This window comes from Chlorocebus sabaeus, chromosome 16, assembly GCF_047675955.1.
Source record: "Chlorocebus sabaeus isolate Y175 chromosome 16, mChlSab1.0.hap1, whole genome shotgun sequence".
Classification (NCBI taxonomy): domain Eukaryota; kingdom Metazoa; phylum Chordata; class Mammalia; order Primates; family Cercopithecidae; genus Chlorocebus; species Chlorocebus sabaeus.
The window spans coordinates 75,043,298-75,064,337 of NC_132919.1; the positions used below are offsets into that span (position 1 = coordinate 75,043,298).

The following is a 21,040-nucleotide window of genomic DNA, read 5'->3' on the forward strand; positions in this document are numbered from 1 at the left end:
CATGCACCACGATGCTGGGCCAATTTAAAAATTTTTAATATTTAGAGATGGGAGTATCACTATGTTGCCCAGGCTAGTCTCAAACTCCTGGCGTTAGCGATCTTCCTACCTCAGCCTCCCAAAGTGCTAGAGTTATATAATGGTTTGCCTTTTTTTTTTTCTTTTTTTCTTTTTTTGAGATGGAGTCTTGCCCTGGCTGGAGTGCAATGATGCGATCTCTTCACTGCAGCCTCCACCCCCCGGGTTCCAGTGATTCTCCTGCCTCAGCCTCCCGAGTAGTTGGGACTACTGGACTACAGGTGTCCGCCACCATGCCTGGCAATTTTTTTTTAATTTTTTGGTAAAGACGAGGTTTCCCCACGTTGGCCGGGCTGGTCTTGAACTCCTGACATCAGGTGATCCGCCCACCTTGGCCTCCCAAAGTGTTGGGATTACAGGCATGAGCCACTGTACCTTGCCTTTTTTATTTATTATTTTTTTAAAAACCTCAGAATCTTTCAAAATGCGGTCCGGCTTGGTGGCTTGTGCTTGTAATTCCAGCCCTTTGGGAGGCCGATGCAGGGCGGGTTGCTTGAGCTCAGTAGTTCAAGACCAGCCTGGGCAACATGGCAAAACCCCATCTCTACAAAAATTACAAAACATTAGCTGGGCATGGTGGCACATACCCAGCAGGTTGAGGTGGGAGGATTGCTTGAGGCGGAGGTGGAGGTTGCAGTGAGTTGAGATCATGCCCCTGAATTTCCAGCCTGGGTAAAAAAGTAAGACCCTGTCTCCAAAAAAACAAAAACAAAACAGAAACCAAAAAACCAAAAACAAAACTTTTCAAGATGGAATCCACGGAGGTGGATTCAACCAAAGAAGGTGCCAGACTTAATAGGTGTAAAAACGATAAATCCCTTAATTTATATAATAATATATAAAAACATAATGTTTTCACTTGTGATTGTCACATAAATCCTGTAAGATATGCAGTTTTGGCTGACATTGATAAGCTGATCTTGAGGAAATGCAGAAAACCTTAACAGTCTTGAATAAGAAGAACAAAGAAGAATTAAACTCCCAAATTTTAAAACTTACATCAAACTACGGTAATCAAATTAGTGTGGTACTGGCATTAGGATAAACATACTGATCAGTGGAATAAAATTCAGAGCCTAGAAATAAGCCTTTATGTTTATGATCGGCTGGTTTTTGTTTTTATTTTCAAAGTGCTAAAAAGACAATTTATTAGGAAGGATAAGGTGGTTTCAACAAATGATGCTGGGGCAATTCGATGATATCCACATGACAAAAGATGAATTCGGACTTCTGCCTTACACTGAGCATACAAATTAATTCAAAATGGATTACAGACCTAAATGTATTAGCTGTAAGGTAGGCAGGGCACAAGTATCAGTTTCCCTTTACAGTTGATGAGACTTAGGTCTAGACTAGGTTGTAAGCTTCCTGCTTCACGTAGCTAGTGAGCAATAGAACTAAGATTGGAATACTGGTGTCTTAACTCCGTTATCTTTGCCCCGGGAGCCTGGGCGGACGCGGATGCGTGGTGCGCTGGCAGGTGGCAGCGGTCTGGGTCAGAGGCCTGCAGTGGGTAGACTGGGACCGCGCAGCCTCCCCACACGCACGTGGCGCCTCCCTGTGGGCGTGCACCTGCAACAGTGGGGGTGGCTGGGGCACCTGGGAGCAGGGATTCCCTGCCCTCCGAGGTCTCTCCCAGGCCGCCGCCCGTGCCATTTTCTGGGCTGCTCGCCTTCTAGAAGTTCCTGCAGGAAGCTGGTGATGTGGCCTTGCTGACCCAGGCCTGCCCCCCGACCACTTTGGAGTGGGAGTCAGATTCCAGCCGGGATATGTAGCAGCAGCTTGGTGGCAGGTGACAGGAAAATGGGCAAAAGCCCCAACTGGCTGTAAGGCAACCCCGAGTGCCGGACGTCCTTGTAGGAGGGCCCGGGACAGGACTGCACTAGGCGGGAGTGGAGGCCGCGGCTCCAGGCTGGTCTCGGCCTGGTAATAATTTCACGCTGCCAGCCGGTCACTGTTTAAGGCACTGTGTACCATTTTACTAACTTAATCCTCACAGTGGCCGCATTTCCCAGCTGGGCCAACTGGTGCAGGGTTGACTGGAAGCGACTGGCGCAAAGCTTGGCAAGTATATAGCATAGTAGTAAATGGCTGCCAGCGGTAATTTTGAAAGTTGGCTTTGTGAAGTGTTGGAGCTGCGGCATCTGCTGGTGGCGTGTGGTATTACAGCACCGCGCTGGTTTACCCCAATGGGTTGGGGAGGGTTGTGAGACTGTGGCCCCAGAGCCAAGTGGGCAGTTAGGGGTCTCTGGAGACTGTGGAAGAAAGGGTAGCACAAAAGACAGTAGAGGTGTTCGCTTTGACAGCACATATACTAAAATTGGAACGGTACAGAGAAGATTAACATGGTCCCTGCGCGAAGATGTCACGCAAATTCATGAAGTGTTCCATCAATCAGTCAATCAATCTCTCTCTATATATATTTTAAAAAGACAGTGGGAGACTGCGAAGGAGCTAAAATCTCGAGACGGCACTTTTTTTTTTTTTGGTGCACCAGCAGCTCAGAAGAGTTCCCCAATTGCTGCTTCTCCACCCGCTGCCATGGCGCTGGACCTGGCAGATTAACGACTCTCTGATGGGTTGCCCTGAAATTTGAAAAACAGTGGTTTGGGCCGGGCGCGATGGCTCACGCCTGTAATCCCAGCACTTTGGGAGGCCGAGGTGGGCGAATCACCTGAGGTCAGGAGTTCGAAACCAGCCTGACCAACATGGAGAAACCCCGTCTCTACTAAAAATGCAAAAATTGGCCAGGCTTGGTGGCGCATGCCTGTAATCCCAGCTACTCGGGAGGCTGAGGCAGGAGAATCGCTTGAACCTGGGAGGCGGAGGTTGCAGTGAGCCGAGATCACACCATTGCATTCCAGCCCTGGGCAGCAAGAGCGAAACTCTGTCTCAAAACAAAAACAAAAACAAAACGGTGGCTTAATTAAGCAAAGGCCACAAGAAATAATTGAGATCAAAGAGGAGTGTGTGCCATGGCTATGGAGGGGTTTCAGTTGTGAATCATGAAATGTCATGTAAACCATTTCAAGCATTTCAAGGAGTTTGAATTTTATATGAGAAACAATGGGAAGACGCTGCAAGTTTTAAAGCAGCATCTCAGACATCTTGAAAAAGATGTTTGGATCCCTAAAATAATGAGAAAAGGCCAGAGAGAGGTGTTCTGAACAACTTCAAGATTTTACCAAATGTTGCAAGAACTCTGGAATCCTTATGGTAGGAAAATGCCGTAAAGAAAATCCTCTATTAAAAGAATGTCTAACTGCTCACTACAATGATCCAGCCTTTTATGAAGAATGCAAAATGGAATACCTGAAGGAAGGAAAAATTTAGAAAAACTGGAATTTCTACAAAGAGAAGGCTACGGAAACTTCCTATAAGCCTGTAGGCAAATATTCAAATGATATTCAGGAACTCTTAATATTCATGGAAGTCATTTATAGTATAAATTTGCTTAAATAATGGACTCAAGAATGTGTGTTTGCTCTATCTTAATTATGGAAATATTAATTTTTGTCTGAAAGATTTTATTTCAAAAACAAAAATAAACCCCACACTTCATTAGGGCAGGATTAACATTTGAATTCTACATACATACATCTCAATCTCCTTTGACCTTGGTTTCATTGTCTCTAAAGTTAGGATAATGTAGTAGTTAGCAGTCGGTTTCCTCACCCTGTGGTAGGGATTCCTCAATCCAGAAAGTGTACGTGTTAGCTTTGCAGAGCCTCTTCAGGTCTGTGGTATGCTCTCCAGTTGGCATGGGAGGACTTTGAGATCTATGGCTTGCTCTTCCTTTTTAGGCTGACAGAACCCTATACTCTGTTGGACTAAAAGCCCATTTCTCTGATGGTTCCAGTGGAAGGCCTTTGTGAACATTAAATCCCAACTAAGTTAGGGAACACTGTATTTATTTACTTTTCCTTTGGAGTCTGATGCCATTTAGACTGGAAAGTTCTGAAAAATGGAGGTGGGAGTAGTGGGCAGGCGACTATCTCCTTTTCTTTAGTGTGTTCCAAGCTGTAACTTACTAGAGTGCTTTGGCCAAGAGAGCATCTGGTATGATTGGCATGGATTGGAATGACTGTAGACTCTCACTCTGTCCCCAGAGCCATCATGAAGCTGAATGGCCACCAGTTGGAGAACCATGCTCTGAAGGTCTCCTACATCCCTGATGAGCAGATAGCACAGGGACCTGAGAATGGGCGCCGAGGGGGCTTTGGCTCTCGGGGTCAGCCCCGCCAGGGCTCACCTGTGGCAGCGGGGGCCCCAGCCAAGCAGCAGCAAGTGGATATCCCCCTTCGGCTCCTGGTGCCCACCCAGTATGTGGGTGCCATCATTGGCAAGGAGGGGGCCACCATCCGCAACATCACAAAACAGACCCAGTCCAAGTGAGTCCTGGCTCTTGGGAAATGGAGGCTGGTTGCTAGGGAACAGTGGTTGGTACCTAAAGAGGCCCACTAGAAGCCTGGAAGCATGCTGGGGACATCAACATTTACCTTTTAGGAAATGTTGCCTGGAGCGTTCAGGGGTCACTGCTTCCAATACCAGCCTCCTGGGAAAGGGAGGGCAGATAGGGAGGGAGAATGGGTCTTGGGGTGCTGGGCCACACACTTGTATTAGCAAGAGCGGTTCTATAATTTCTCATGCAGTTTCATAAAAAAGTCTCCAAGCAAACCTCATTTTGATGAGTCAGCCACTCCTCAGTCCTCTGTGATTTCATGACCACTTAATGTGGTAACAGGGCTGGCTAACCTGTCCAAAATTAGGACCCTCATAATTGTGTCCCATCTCCCATTCTGCCACTTTCACCTTCTTTCTCTAATCTTTTTTTTTTCTTTTTTCTTTTTTTCTTTTTTCTTTTTTTTGGAGACAGTCTCGCTCTGTCGCCCAGGCTGGAGTGCAGTGGTGTGATCTTGGCTCATGGCAACCTCTGCCTCCCGGGTTCATGCCATTCTCCTGCCTCAGCCTTCCGAGTAGCTGGGATTATAGGCATGTGCCACCATGTCTGGCTAATTTTTGTATTTTTAATAGATACAGGCCGGGCGCGGTGGCTCAAGCCTGTAATCCCAGCACTTTGGGAGGCCGAGACGGGCGGATCACGAGGTCAGGAGATCGTAGACCATCCTGGCTAACACGGTGAAACCTCGTCTCTACTAAAAAATACAAAAAACTAGCCGGGCGTGGTGGCGGGCGCCTGTAGTCCCAGCTACTTGGGAGGCTGAGGCAGGAGAATGGCGTGAACCCGGGAGGCGGAGCTTGCAGTGAGCTGAGATCCGGCCACTGCACTCTAGCCTGGGCGACAGAGCGAGACTCCGTCTCCAAAAAAAAAAAAAAAAAAAAAAAATAGATACAGGGTTTCACCATGTTGGTCAGGCTGGTCTGGAGCTCCTGACCTCGTGATCCGGCTGCCTCAGCCTCCCATAGTGCTGGGATTAAAGGCATGAGCCACCACACCAGGCCTTTTCTCTAATCGTTATATCTTATCAGTGTACTCAGTGGCAAAGGACATGCCATATTATGTCCTTATCATAGTAACTCTTGTTGTTTACTTTGAGTTTGGGGCACTGTGTCCTCTCTTTATATTTGTTTCAAGGGGGACATACGAAATTCAAGTGGAAATGCAGCTTTGGAACTGTGGGCTGGTAGTTCCCACCCCTGCTGTGTTCTTGTCCCCAGCCACCACTTATTTATTTATCTATTTATTTATTTTTTATTTTTTTGAGGCAGAGTCTCACTGTGTCACCCAGGCTGGAAGTACAGTGGTGTGATCTCAGCTCACTGCAGCCTCCTCCCAGGTTCAAGCAATTCTTGTGCCTCAACCTGCTTAGTAGCTGGAATTACAGGTGTGCACCACCACACCCAGCTAATTTTTTTGTATTTTTAGTAGAGACGGGGTTTCACCATGCTGGCCAGGCTAGTCTCGGACTCCTGGCCTCAAGTAACCCACTCGCCTTGGCCTCCAAAAGTGCTGGAATTATAGGCATGAGCTACTGTGCCTGGCCACCAACCACCTGTGGATTGAGGCATTGCTGGTCTGAGACAGAATCCATAGTAACAGATGGGTCATGTTTCTCCCGTCCTTTCATTGCCCTTCCCAAATTTGTACTTGATTGGCCTTGTTCCAAGAAGAGCAGGTTCTATGCCTTTGACTGAGGAGTGGTGGTGGGGGTGGGGAGCCTGAAGTACTGGTATCACTGGGGACGACTAACCAGCCTTGTCCTTGTGGCCCCCAGGATAGACGTGCATAGGAAGGAGAATGCAGGTGCAGCTGAAAAAGCCATCAGTGTGCACTCCACCCCTGAGGGCTGCTCCTCCGCTTGTAAGATGATCTTGGAGATTATGCATAAAGAGGCCAAGGACACCAAAACGTAAGTCTCCAGCTTTTCTTGGCTCTTGAGGGACTGCTAGTCCAGTTAGTCTCCCCAACTTCCAAGCTGTAATACAGACATATAAGAAATACAGTCAGCAATTGCACAAAAAGATGTAAACTGAGAAATCTTCTTACAGGGACTCTGTCACCTAGGCTAGAGTACAGTGGCATGATCTCAGCTCACTGCAACCTCTGCCTCCGGGTCTCAAGGGATTCTCCCGTCTCAGCCTTCCGAGTAGCTAGGACAACAGGCATGCACCACCACACCTGCCTAGTTTTTTGTGATTTTTGTAGAGATGGGGTTTCGCCATGTTACCCAGGCTGGTCTTGAACTCCTGGACTCAAGTGACTCAAGCTCAGCCTTCTAAAGTGCTGGGATTATAGGTGTGTGCCGCCATACCCCACCCCTTCTTACTCCTGTTGTATGACCTCCTAGAAATTCTGTGCACTCACAAGTGTGTGTATATTGTGTATGCGTGCCTACATGTATGGATATGTGTGCCTGTGTGTATTCATGTGTGCGTGTGTGCACATGTGTTTTAGCTCAGAGAATCACACTGAACAGGCTGTTCTATATTTTTTTCATTTTCTGTATCAGCACGTATATTAGTACATATGGACAGACCTCATTCTTTTTATAACTGCATAGAATTCCACAGTATAGCTATCTGTAGTTCATGTGATCAATCTCCTATTTCTTGATTGGTGTTTAAATTGTTTTAAACTTTTCCTTATCATAAAACAGTGATGCAAGGAATCTGCTTAGACATGTTCCTTTACACACTTGTGCTGTTTAAAATAGCTTTATTGGCTGGGCATAGTGGCTTATGCCTCTGATCCCAGCACTTTTGGAGGCTAGGAGTTCTAGACCAGCCTGGGCAAGATAGTGAAACCTCACCTCTACCAAAAATAGAAAAATTAGCTGGGCGTGTGCGTAGTCCCAGCTACTCGGAAGGCTGAGAAGGGAGGCTCGCATGAGCCCAGGAGGTCAAGGCTGTGGTGAGCCTTGCATTCCAACCTGGGTGATAAGAGTGAGACCCTGTCTCAAAAAATAAAATAAAGCAAATTGACTTTATTGATGTTCAATTGATGTATAATAAATCATACATATTTTTAAAGTATGCAGTTTGATATGTTTTGAGATGTTTTACTTGGAAATGCCAAGTCTAGGGTGTCATGGTGATTGAGTCTTCATGATGCCCACAATTGAAGGAGCTGTTGTCTTCCACTTCTTGTTTTGTCTTCCCAAGGGCTGACGAGGTTCCCCTGAAGATCCTGGCACATAATAACTTTGTAGGGCGTCTCATTGGCAAGGAAGGACGGAACCTGAAGAAGGTAGAGCAAGATACCGAGACAAAAATCACCATCTCCTCGTAAGGCTCTCTTCTATTTCCCTATTTATGAGTGGGGGATGCATGGAGGCCAGGGTCAGTATTTCATCATGGAACCTTGACATGTGCTCTTTTAAAATGGATGCTCTTTCTGCCTCTTGAAGGAAAAATAGTAGAAGTGATAAAGAGCATTCAAAAAATCTGTGTAAGGACTGGATCTGCCCATTCCCACTGCCATACGGGGTGGGGTGTTGTAGGGTGCTGCCTCTACAGGCCACGTTCAACCACGTGACAGCCCTCTTTCCCTGTGGCTTGCTGACAGCCTGCAGCTAGGAGCCAGGGACTCAGGGCTTTAGTCCTGTCTGTCACTGTGAGAAGTGACCTTGGCCCTTTTCTGTCTGTGGTGGGCTGCTCCTGCAAGCAGTGTGCTTCTTCATTTCATCAGAGACTAGCCTGTGGGCAAAGTAATTGCTCTTGTCCAAAAAGGTACAGGACATGGATTACGTAGAATCAAGGGAGAAACTTAGAAACACAACCATAATCTGTCTGACATTGGATCCATTGCTAACAGAGGGGTTTGAGTTGGGTGTTGTTATCTCCCTCCGTCTTACTCCCTGCCCTGGTTAAAACTGGGAACACCAAAGACTGGAGATGCAGAGTTATTTGCTAGAAGTTGTATAGGCTGCAGAAGTGGTGGGCGTATGACTCAGCTGGCCTCTCGTCTTTGCTCCTGCCGGAGCCTGGTCCTGGCCTGCCAGTGAAAGGACACGACTCTGCTCTTCCTGCCAGGTTGCAAGACCTTACTCTTTACAACCCCGAGAGGACCATCACTGTGAAGGGGGCCATTGAGAATTGTTGCAGGGCCGAGCAGGAAATAATGAAGAAAGTTCGGGAGGCCTATGAGAACGATGTGGCCGCCATGAGCGTGAGTGCTGGGTAGTACCCTCTGCTTATCCTTTCCTGAGTCTTAGCAACAGCAACTTGTGGGGTGGGGGGTGATGGACACCTGCCCTGTGCCGTGCGGCTTTGGAGCTTTAGTTGATGGTTTTGGATCTCGACTGTCAGAAATAGTATTTAAATAGTATTTAATTAGCAAGGATTCTTCACCTGGTTCCTAGAGTAGGGGTCCAATCTTGGGCTTTGAGTCCTGTGATTCCAAGTATATGTACAATTTGTGTTTGTGTGCACTTTAGTGAAATGCGAGGATCCATCATTGTCATCTGATTTTTTTTTTTTTTTTTTAATTTTTTTGAGATAGGGTCTTGGTCTGTTGCCCAGGTTGGAGCGCAGTGGCACAATCATAGCTTACTGCAGCCATGACCCCCTGGGCTGAAGGGATACTCCTGCTTCAGCCTCCCAAGTACCTAGGAGACTACAGGTGTGCACCACCATGCCCAGCTAATTTTAAAAAATTGTATTTTTTGGAACAGGGTCTTGCTGTGTCACCCAGGTTGGTCTCGAACTCCTGGGCTCAAGCAATTCTCCTGCCTTGGCCTCCCAAAGTACTAGGATTATAAGCATGAGCCACTGCACGCAACTCATCTCATTTTTAAAGGAGACTTGGGGTTGGTGTACAGGACCAAAAATGTTTAGAACTACAGTCCTAGAAGTCAGATGGAGCTGTCTCCACACCTTTTTCTCATGTAGGGGGATTATAGTACAGTGTCATGAGTCTATCGTCTGTCTCCAGCAGTCTGAACAGCCAGAGAGGAAGAACTCCTGAGGGTGTATAACTGTTTGGCATTTCTGGTTGCAGTTGCTAGCCGTTAGTCCAGTAAGAACATCATATCACTTAAAATTCCACACCTGAAGTGTGTAGGTGAGAGTGTATGAAAAGCACAGAATAGGCTTTTGTGCAAAAGCATGTAATTCATGTTTTTGGCCCACTTCCCCCTGGGGCTACTCGCCTTTTGTACAGCCAGGGCCTGTCAGGGTGTGCTGACTCCTCGTCCTCACCTTTCTTCCCCAGCTGCAGTCTCACCTGATCCCTGGTCTGAACCTGGCTGCTGTAGGTCTTTTCCCAGCCTCGTCCAGCGCAGTCCCGCCACCTCCCAGCAGTGTTACTGGGGCTGCTCCCTATAGCTCCTTTATGGTAGGTGGAAGGTCTTATTACACGGGACCCCTGGGCCCATATGTGGCCTGCCTTAAGGGGGACCCAACACCCTATGGGAGTTGGATGCTTGGCAAATTTGCAGGGAGAGGGAAGGAAGGTCTCGTGGGCATCCCTCCTCTCTAGTGCTCCTAGCCACTGGCTCTGAGGCTCCCAAATGTCTGCCTAGAAAGCTCCTGGGGCATAGGCAGCACTGTAACCTCACTCTTTCCTGGCCTCTTCCCTTTAGCCCTGCTGGGCATTGGAAGAGCTGAAGAGCTCACAGCATCCCTTGGCAGCCCAGGGTGGCAGTTTGGTGTCTATACTCCTTTCTTCTTGAGGATGCAAGGCAGGGGAGTGGAGGGTTTCTGGGCCATGCTACTTGGGCCCCCTGGTAGTAACGCCCCCTGTCCTGGCAGCAGGCTCCCGAGCAGGAGATGGTGCAGGTGTTTATTCCCGCCCAGGCAGTGGGCGCCATCATCGGCAAGAAGGGGCAGCACATCAAACAGCTCTCTCGGTTTGCCAGCGCCTCCATCAAGGTGATCTGCTCTGTGGGTCTTCCTGTTTCTGGAAAGGGAAGGGGCTCTGCTTTGATCACTCTGCACTTTCTCCCACATTCCCCCTACTCATTTGAGAATTCTGTGTGTTATGTGAGGGACCTTTCCCCCATGGAATCAAAGTTCTCTTTGTTTTTGACCTTGCTTGGTTCCCATGGGATGGCTTCAGTGCTTCTGGGTTTTCAGGCTGGGTGGGGCAGGGTTATAACATAGAAAGAGAACCTAGGTTCTAACACCAATTGACTTGGGTTCAAATCCCAGATCCACCTCATCACCCCCTTCTCCCAATACACTATATGATCCGAGCCTCACTTTCCTCATCAGTACAATATTATGAAGCTGTGTAGCCAAAGAAGGCCTTCGCTCACATACTAACACCAAGTTAAGTGTTAGTTGTCTGTCGCCTTCCCTGGTCAAGGTCCAGGAGAGAGAGAAGGGAGAATCTGTCATAGTGAAACAAGGGTGCTGTTAAATTTTCACAAACTTAAATCCAGTTGCTTTAGTTGTCTTAAAAGCTTTGAGCAAAAACCTTGATTGTTCTCCACTGGAGGTGCAGTCACTGCCCTCTATCTGTTGGTCATTTCATTTGTGTCCTTGCCTGTTGGCAGGACTCCACTGAAACCTCTCTGGGAGATTGGTAAATGGAGAGAGCAGGAGGCCCTAGTTAGAAAGTGTCATTGAAGCCAGTCCTTCTAACTGACCACCTCTGCTCTCCTAATAATTCTGGTGTGCAGGCGTAATGATGTGGGCTTCAGAGTCTTTGTTCTTCCTTCCCTAAGTCTTCAGAATGGGTAGTTGGGAGTAAGGGTGGTAGAAGGGCAACTGTGGACATGGTGGGGGTCTTCCCATAGAGGGTCCTTCATTGACAAGCTTTTTGCTTTTTAGATTGCACCACCTGAAACACCTGACTCCAAAGTCCGTATGGTTATCATCACTGGACCGCCAGAGGCCCAATTCAAGGTTTTGGTCTTTATTGTTTTGCAAGCTGAACATGGAGGAATTGAGATTGAGTATTTTCCCTGAGGTAGGAAAAAGGCTGGGGCAGTTTCCCATTAGCCGTCAAGTCCTCATCACATCTTTAAGCCTTCCATGCAGGATAAAGGGCTGCAGAGCTATTTTCAAATTGACATCAAACTGGATTTCTGTTGACTTCGTCTTCCCTTTTTAAGGTCCATAGAAGAAGATGGGAAGGAAAGAAGTCCGAGGGCATCATATTTGCACTCTGCCTCCATTTCTAAGGAAGACCTTTAATGCCAAATTCTCTTATGTCCCCACTAAATCCTAAGGTTCTTGGACTTCTGATCAGACAGCCAAAAAATAAACCATCAATTAGCTTAACCTAACATATGTGATGATAGAGGAGTGGGACAGCTCTCTGGGCCACTGGAGAGTCAGACAGGCCTGCTCTCTGTGTGACTTGATTAGTTGCCATTCAGGGCCTTGAAATGCTGGTCAGTGCCATGTCCAGACTCCATAGGTCTGGTTTGTAGCTTGTGAATTCCATTCCTCTGGGAACTGTTTTTTCCCTTGGGAAGTGTTTATTCAGTTACTCATAACTCATAATCTCCACCCAGGGTCTCCAGTATGATAGCTAAGCAGAAGGAGTGCTGACAAGCTGCCCATCTGAGCCTTGTCCTTCACCTGCCTTAGATGGTTAGCCCACCCAGGATGGGGAGGGCCTGTGGGCCAGAAAATATGGGCTGGAGCTTCCTTTTTCCCACGTTTCCCTTTTGTCATAGATATATGAACCACTGATTAACAATTACCTCCTCTTCTCAGGCTCAGGGAAGAATCTACGGCAAACTCAAGGAGGAGAACTTCTTTGGTCCCAAGGAGGAAGTGAAGCTGGAGACCCACATACGTGTGCCAGCATCAGCAGCTGGCCGGGTCATTGGCAAAGGTGGCAAAACGGTGAGCTGTGAGGGCCAGATTGAAAGCCCTGGGCCATGGTCTCCAATCTCAACAGCTGTCTCTGGCCTCCTGTGCTGCTCAATCTCAGGACTCCTAATTTGCTCATTTACTTGATTCTACTCCCCAAACTCAGGTCCTGACTCTTCCAGTTTCTCCCCACTAGTTAACCCTGGTTCCTTCCTCCAACCCCACCCATGCTTTCTTGATGGCACCCTGAGCTCCTCTCTGGCCACCCCCAGGTGAACGAGTTGCAGAATTTGACGGCAGCTGAGGTGGTAGTACCAAGAGACCAGACCCCTGATGAGAACGACCAGGTCATCGTGAAAATCATCGGACATTTCTATGCCAGTCAGGTACATATGGTGCTCCCCCATTGCGGGAGGGCTGCAGGAGCCCAGGGAGCAGAGCAGCAGAGACTCCAGAGGTTGACCTGCTTGACCTTGACAAGTCCTGGGGCCTCAGCCACATCTGCCTGCCTCTGGGCTAGGTTATTGCCCTCTTTCAGGTGCAGAAGTGGGATGTGTAGATGACATATCCCCCCTTATTATTCTCTAGGGAAAGTGATTTGACAAGTTTAATGTATATATATTTCATAGATATGTATGTTCTACATTAGTCCTTCCCTAACCCCTTTCTGCACTGGTTATGAAAGAAGATTGGTTTTGTTCATAGAATAATGATAACAGTACTAATGCTCTGGATTGATTACATTTTTGAAATGTAGTCCCTCTGCCTTTCTCAGAATGGCTGTTCTCTCTCTGGTTTCTGCTCTTCACCCTCCCATTCTTTTCCCAGAACTCATCATCGCTATTCAGCACTTGGACAGGCTCCAGAGCCTGGAAGGGAAGGCCAATATCAGGTTCAAATTTTGCTGAACCTCAGCAAGGCAAGCAAACAGGTGGTTGACAGCTAATGGTGTTTTCCTAAAGTCTTAAATCCATCAGTGTTAGAACTGGAAAGGAACTTTGGAGACTGTTGATCACAGTTCCTACAATTCCTAGAGGATATCCAGATCTTAGCAGGCTTGTGGTCTGCTGGGGCTGCTAGAGCAATTGGGGCAAACTGGCTCTTGGTTTTTTGGCTTCCAGTGCCATATAGTATAGCATCAAGTATGGAGGTTTTGGAGCCAGGGAGCTTTGACCTCAAACTTCACATATATAGCCTTTCTGCTGTGTGACCTTGGATAAGTAACTTTCTCTGGTAACCCTTTGAGAAGTATTTATAAGAGGCTTTCATTACATCTCAACAATATATATATAAAATAACAAATAAAAAAGGAAGTATTAATAAGAGCCATAAAATAATAATAATATCTAAGATTTATGGGTGCCTTTGGATATACCCAGCACTGTTTTTTGTGGTTTATGTATATTAACTCATTTAATTCTCACAACAATTTCATTTTATAAATGAAGCTTAAGAGGGTAAATGTGAATCTTTAATTCAGCTGTTTTTTTTTAAGAGAGTAAATATCCAAAGATGCACAAAGCCAGGATATATTAATATTAAACACGGAAGCAATTTTAGCTGATCAGAAGGAGAATTAAATGAAAAGCTATGTAAAACATCAAGCCATGGTTGATGGAGTTGGACCTCTTATTGACTCCACATTATTTTCCCAACCTAGATGAACTTCCTCTTTTTCTTTCTTTCTTTTTTTTTTTGCGATAGGGTCTCGCTCTGCCACCCAGGCTGGAGGGCAGTGGTGTGACCACAGCTCACTGCAGCCTCTACCTCCCAGGCTCAAGTGATCCTCCCACCTCAGGCCCCCCAAGTAGCGGGGACTACAGGCAGATACCACAACACTCAGCTAATTTTTGTATTTTTTTGTAGTAATGAGGTTTCACCGTGTGGCCCAGGCTAGTCTCAAACACTTGGGCTCAAGTGATCTCACTGCCTCAGCCTCCCAAAGAGCTGGGATTATAGGTCCGCGTCACCACGCTTGGCTAATTTTTGTATTTTTAGTAAAGATTGGGTTTCACCTTGTTGGCCAGGCAGCTCTCAAACTTCTGACCTCAGGTGATTCACCCACCTCAGCCTCCCAAAGTGGATTACAGGCGTGAGCCACCGCTCCTGGCCATATCTGAACATTTTATTCCTTTTCCTGGGGTATTAAAATGAAGCATGGATTTCTGATGATGTCTCCTAAGTTATGATCCTCTATAACAGGGGTCCACAAACTCCGGGCCACGGACTGGTACTGGGCTGCACAGCAGGAGGTGAGCGGCGGACGAGCGGGCATTACCTCCTGAGCCCTGCTTCCTGTCAGATCAGGGCGGCATTAGATTCTCATAGGAGGGTGAACCCTGTTGTGAAGTGCTCCAGGGATGTGTAGTACATGCGAAGGATCTAGGTTGCACACTCCTTATGAGAATCTAATGCATGCTGATTTGAGACTTCATCCTGAAACCACTTCCCCACCCCCACCTCCATCCGTGGAAGAAAAATTGTCTTCCATGAAACCAGTTCCTGGTGCCAGAACAGTTGGGAGTTGGGGACCACTGCTGTACAATGCATAATATATTTCTGCCTAGAAACTCCAGGCATTCTATTTTGGGTTTGGTAATGTGTATCAGCTTTGTCAAATTTTAAATTCTGATGAATGGATTGATACTACTGTTTCTCCTTCCTTCATGTCGCGCAACCTCATCTCCCACTTAAACCCACCACGTTTGCTGTATTTTCCAGGGGATGCTCAGGCTCCACTGGAGGCAAAGAAATGTAAGGTCACCCCACCCCTCATTCTTCCTCTTTATCTTTCCTCTGAGTCCCGTGTGACCTGTTCTGTTTATTGCCTGTGTCTGGACCTGATGACCTCTCTTCCGTGGAAGGCTGTCTCCTTGGAGATCCTCACACCCACCCTCTTGCCTGTTCTTGCTGCAGATGGCTCAGCGGAAGATCCGAGACATCCTGGCCCAGGTTAAGCAGCAGCATCAGAAGGGACAGAGTAACCAGGCCCAGGCACGGAGGAAGTGACCAGCCCCTCCCTGTCCCTTCGAGTCCAGGACAACAACGGGCAGAAATCGAGAGTGTGCTCTCCCCGGCAGGCCTGAGAATGAGTGGGAATCTGGGACACCTGGGCCGGGCTGTAGATCAGGTTTGCCCACTTGATTGAGAAAGATGTTCCAGTGAGGAACCCTGATCTCTTAGCCCCAGACACCCACCCAATTGGCCCAACATTCTCTGCCCCTCGGGGTGTCAGAAATTCTAGCGCAAGGCACTTTTAAACGTGGATTGTTTATAGAAGCTCTCCAGGCCCCACCAAGAGGGTGGATCACACCTCAGTGGGAAGAAAAATAAAATTTCCTTCAGGTTTTAAAAACATGCAGAGGGGTGTTTTAATCAGCCTTAAAGGATAGTTCATTTCTTGACCTTAACATTTTTCCAATTTTCTTCCCCCTACTTGGGTAATTGATTAAAATACCTCCATTTGCTGCCTCTTTCTATATTTACACTAATTGTTTTATCTTTATTGCTACCAGAAAAAAATGCGAACGAATGCATTGCTTTGCTTACAATATTGACTCAAGGGAAAAGAACTGTCAGTATCTGTAGATTAATTCCAATCACTCCCTAACCAATAGGTACAATAGGGAATGAAGAAGAGGGGAAAATGGGGAGAAAGATGGTTAAAACACATAATAATCCACGTTTAAAACAAGTGCCCTTGTGGCTGATCTGTTCCAGATCACCATCTTCAAATTGGCACAACCGAAATTTCCCCACTGTGTTGGGGCTTCCCCACTACATTCACGTCCCTCTCCCGTGTAGGCTTCACATTATGTCCAGGTGCACATAGGTGGTATCGAATGCTCAGCAGGGTAGGGGCTGACCACTGTCCCTGATTCCCATCGTTCTCAGGCGGATTTTATATTTTTTTAAAGTCTATTTTAATGATTGGATATGAGCACTGGGAAGGGGACGCTAACTCCCCTTGATAAAGTCTCAGTTCCATGGAGGACTTAAGTGGCCCCAAAGGCTGCCACGGTGCCCTCACCCCAGCCCATGTGCTCCCATAAGGGCTGGTTCCTAGAGGCAGGGGTTGTGGGGCACTCCCAGCCACGGCACTGTTTCCTTGGTGGTGGGACTTGGAACCCAACCCTGAGCTCCCGATAAAGCTAAAGTCCATCATCTGGCAAATTGAGTAAATTGGAGAGTACTTGCTTCTGTTTGTATCTGAGAGGAATTTTTAACTGATGGCTTCTGTCTCTATGAATCATTATCAGCATGATGAAAGGTGTGTCTAAAAAACAATTCAGAATACCAGCAGCATTGTACAGCAAGGGGTAAATATAATTTATTATTTATTTACCAGGCTTAATAAGATCCTATGGAGTGTTTAGCCCTTGTAGGGGACGGAAGCCATCAGTTAAATGAGGCTAGGCCTCCCCTCCTAATATACTGATTGACAATGCATATTAGCCAGGTAATGCACTTTAGCTACCCTGGACAATGCTATCAAGTGTGTGGGAAGGGAGGAAGGCCTCTCTACATATGGAAAAGCCCATGCGTGGAGTTCCCCTCCTTTCAACATTGCAACAACAGTAACAACAAGACAACCGCAACATGTGGGTGTAGTCAGGCAATGCTGTGTGCGAAGTAAACTACCTCAAGGTATGAAGTTACCTCAGCAATTATTTTCCTTTTTGTTCCCCCCAACCCCATTAAAAAAATTTTTTTTATTTTTGTTTTTTTGCGGCTTGCTGATATTTTATATAAAAAAGAAAAAACAAAAGAGAAGCTGATAGTCTTGAATATTTTATTTTTTTAATGAAAAGAAAAAACAAAGTTATGTTTCATAATTTCTTACATGAGCCAGTAACCCTTTAGGAACTCTATGGAGAACAGGCCTGATGGGAAAGGCTTTGGGGGCTGCCCCCTTAGGAGGAGGCTAGTGCTAAGAGGAAAGGCCTGGGTTTGAGAGAGCCCAGAGGGGCAGAGCCCAAAGCCTTGTTTGGCCCTGATCCCTGACTTCTAGAGCCCCAGCTGCTGGCCACTGCTGGAATATCCTACCTGATAGGATTAAAAGGCCTAGCAGAGCTGGGGGCTCTCAGTGGTTAAACAATGCCCAACAACCAACCACCTGGCCCTTGGTCTCTTCTCTTTCCTCCTTTGGTTAAACAGCATCTCAGCAAGCTTTTCCCACCAGTGGTGCTGTTGAGATATTTTAAAATATTGCCTCCGTTTTATCGAGGAGAGAAATAATAACTAAAAAATATACCCTTTTAAAAAATCTATATTTCTCCGTCTAAAAATATGGGAGCCGAGATTCCGTTCATGGAAGAAAGACAAGGCCACCCTCTCGCCCTCAGAGAGGTCCACCTGGTTTGTCATTGCAGTGCTTTTCATTTTTTTTTGTTGTTGTTACTGTTTCATTTCAATTCCGTCTTGCTGTTCTTCTTAATCTATATCCATAGATCCAAGGGGCAAACAGATACTACTGCCCCCGCCTCTGTCTCCCTGTCTTCTTTAGATCAGTCTGATTGATTTTAAAAGTGGACCCAAACTTAGGGAATTCTTGATTTAGGGTGGCTCGTGGCAAGGAGGGGCAGGGAATATGGGGACGTGACTGGGACAGGTTCCTGCCTTATCACTTTCTCCCTAGGACATTCCCTTGTAGCCCCCAGAACTGGCCCAAATTGAAGAGAAGCAGAAAAGCATTTAGGGATCACATCAGGCCAGTAGCATTAAGCCTCTCCACCTGTCCCAACCATAAAAAGGGTCTCCCAGCTCTCCATCTCTGGCTCTGTGTGCTTTGTCCCAAAACAAAGCAGATAACGTTCAGACGTCGGCCATTTAATAATTTAAAGCGAATTTCCAGCAGCAAGCATGCTTTGATATCTGGTTCAGACTATCATCAGGAAGAAAAAAAAAAATCCCACAGTACCTGAAATGTGATTGTTGCAGTGTTCAGTTTCCTTGGGGGCCTGCTCCCTTCACACCTTGAGCCGAAGTCCTTTTCCGTTGGCTGATTCAGCTCCCAGAAGAGACCAGGAAGTGTGTGGCAAGGGACTGGAAAACTTCACTTGCTTGGATTAGGCAAGGCTCCACTCGTTGATATTTGCCCAGCAGGAAAATCGTGGAAGTTATACCACCAGAAAGCAAAAGGAGCATGGTTTGGTGGTTAAGGTTTAGTGGGATGAAGGACCTGTCTTGGTGGGCCGGGCCCTCCTGTGTCCCATAGGCTAGGTCTTAGGGCAACTCCTTGCCCTCCTGCTCAGCACCTCCATTTCCCCATCCTTGGTGAGTTAACAAGCTATCGCGAAAAGCACTTGGGAGATTTGGATGATTTGAGAAGAGTGACTTAAAAAAAAATGCTTCTGTGCTCTAAGATATATATGTGTGTGTGTGTGCTACATATATATTTTTAAGAAAGGACCATCTCTTTAGGATATATTTTTAAATTCTTTGAAACACATAACCAAAATGGTTTGATTCACTGACTGACTTTGAAGCTGCATCTGCCAGTTACACCCCAAATGGCTTTAATCCCCTCTTGGGTCTGGTTGCCTTTTGCAGTTTGGGTTGTGGACTCAGCTCCTGTGAGGGGTCTGGTTAGGAGAGAGCCATTTTTAAGGACAGGGAGTTTTATAGCCCTTTTTTACTCTTTCCTCCCCTCCTCCCAGTCCTTATCAATCTTTTTTCCTTTTTCCTGACCCCCTCCTTCTGGAGGCAGTTGGGAACTATTCTTATTTATGCCTCACTATTGGCAGAAAAGACCCCATTTAAAAGAGAATACTGGAGAGGGATCCTCTAGTTGGTTCTGTGTCCATTTTCCTCTGTGCCAAAGACAGACAGACAGAGGCTGAGAGGCTGTTCCTGAATCAAAGCAATAGCCAGCTTTCGACACACACCTGGCTGTCTGAGAAGGAAGGCCTCCTGGAAACTGGGAGCTAAGGGTAAGGCCCTTCCCTTCAGAGGCTCCTGGGGGACTAGGGTGTGGTGTTTGCCAAGCCAAGGGGTAGGGAGCCGAGAAATTGGTCTGTCAGCTTCTGGTTGCACTTTGGGGAAGGAGAGGAAGTTTGGGGCTCCAGGTAGCTCCCTGTTGTGGGACTGCTTTCGGTCCCCTGCCCCTACTGCAGAGATAGCACCGCCAAGTTCCCTTCAGGCCTGGCAGACGGGCAGTGAGGAGGGGCCTCAGTTAGCTCTCAAGGGTGCCTTCCCCTCCTCCCACCCCAGACACACCCTCTGCCAAACTGGGAACCAGCAGTGCTAGTAACTACCTCACAGAGCCCCAGAGGGCCTGCTTGAGCCTTCTTGCTCCACAGGAGAAGCTGGTGCCTCTAGGCAACCCCTTCCTCCCACCTCTCATCAGGGGTGGGGGTTTTCTTTTCTTTCCCCTGAAGTGTTTATGGGGAGATCCTAGTGGCTTTGCCATTCAAACCACTCGACTGTTTGCCTGTTTCTTGAAAACCAGTAGAAGGAAAACAGCACAGCCTGTCACAGTAATTGCAGGAAGATTGAAGAAAAATCCTCATCAATGCCAGGGGACATAAAAGCCATTTCCCTTCCAAATACTCGATAATTTAGATGCAGAACATTTCTCTTAGAGTAACACCAGCTGAAAACTTCAGTTTCTTACCTTTGGATACATAAGGCTTCTCTATCGGGGTACGGGACAGGGAGAAGGCCTCATGTCTGAAGGGGGATTTAGGGGCTAGAGCCCCAACCCTGACCCTTGGCCCTGTGCACCGCTTTGGGGCACAGTCTGATGGCGCCTTTGCTGGCGTCTTAGTATGGTTGACTCCGGACGGACAAAAGAAAAAAATTTTTTTCTTTAATGAAATAGCAGGAAGCTCCTCGGGAGCATGTGTTTTGATTAACCGCAGGTGATGGATGCTACGAGTATAAATGGATTAACTACCTCAATCCTTACAGTAAGATTGGAACTAAGGGCAGGGACTCGTGCATAAGGGTATGAATCCCAGCCAGGACAAGTGAGTTGAGGCTTGTGCCACAAAAGGTCTGTCCTTGGGGAACAGGCAGGCCTGCCAGGATCCCCCCATATCGATTGGGCTGGGAGGGCTGGCCGTGAGGTCCCCACTTTCTGCGTTCCTTGCCCATGTGTCACCCCTTTGGCCTCCAGCTTGTCTCTCTCTCACTTTCTATAGCTTTGTTGGACCAGATGGTGAGGAAGGGAATGGCCTCCTCCCTTCTAGAGGGGACTGGCTGGAGTGAGACCTGGGGCTTGGCCTGGAACCCACCACACAGCCCCAAAGTCAGGAAGCCTGGGGAAGCCAGAGCTGAGACCTCTTCAACAGGGTTTCTTTGAGATCCTACACCTCCATTGGGCCCTTTCTCAGTCTTCAAGGGGGGCCCAGTTGGCTCTAGAAGAAGAGGTGGAGCAGGATCCTTTGCCCTGGTTGAGTCTGAGGGCCCAGTCCTTGGACTCATTCAGGCCGTCTTTGTAGTTGGGGGAGTTTCACTGGGCGATCCCAGCCTCTCCCCACCCTCTAATGGACCTCCTCATAGAAGCCCCATTTCACTTTTGTTTTATCTACCTCTTAGCAAAACAATAGATAAATTAGGTAGTGGCAACTCCACTTGCTTAGGTTAGGGGGGGAAAAAGATTTCTTTTTCCAAAGGAAAAAAAATATTACCTTGAGAATACTTTCCAAAAAATAAAATAAAATAAAAAACCAAAAAAAAAATTTTTTTTTTTTTAAAGAGGGAGACATTTTCCAGTGACCACTGGATTGTT

General features: G+C 47.1%; 1 protein-coding gene, 1 non-coding gene and 1 pseudogene across 2 annotated transcripts in view; all 3 read left to right on the forward strand.

The window, feature by feature from the left end:
- Positions 1 to 16,675, forward strand: part of IGF2BP1 (insulin like growth factor 2 mRNA binding protein 1) — a 54,078-nt gene extending 37,403 nt beyond the window's left edge. Inside the window, 10 exon segments of the mRNA XM_073005410.1 lie at positions 4,188 to 4,469; positions 6,315 to 6,449; positions 7,702 to 7,824; positions 8,572 to 8,707; positions 9,752 to 9,874; positions 10,225 to 10,410; positions 11,314 to 11,388; positions 12,208 to 12,339; positions 12,579 to 12,692; positions 15,223 to 16,675. Of these exon segments, the coding sequence (XP_072861511.1) occupies positions 4,188 to 4,469; positions 6,315 to 6,449; positions 7,702 to 7,824; positions 8,572 to 8,707; positions 9,752 to 9,874; positions 10,225 to 10,410; positions 11,314 to 11,388; positions 12,208 to 12,339; positions 12,579 to 12,692; positions 15,223 to 15,315 (1,399 nt within the window). The 3' untranslated portion in view covers positions 15,316 to 16,675.
- On the forward strand, positions 1,540 to 3,466 carry LOC119622088 (COX assembly mitochondrial protein homolog; annotated as a pseudogene).
- LOC119622264 (U6 spliceosomal RNA) lies at positions 2,369 to 2,475 on the forward strand. The gene has a single exon (XR_005238927.1). It is a non-coding gene; the product is annotated as a U6 spliceosomal RNA (small nuclear RNA).
- Positions 16,676 to 21,040: the final 4,365 nt, after the last annotated feature.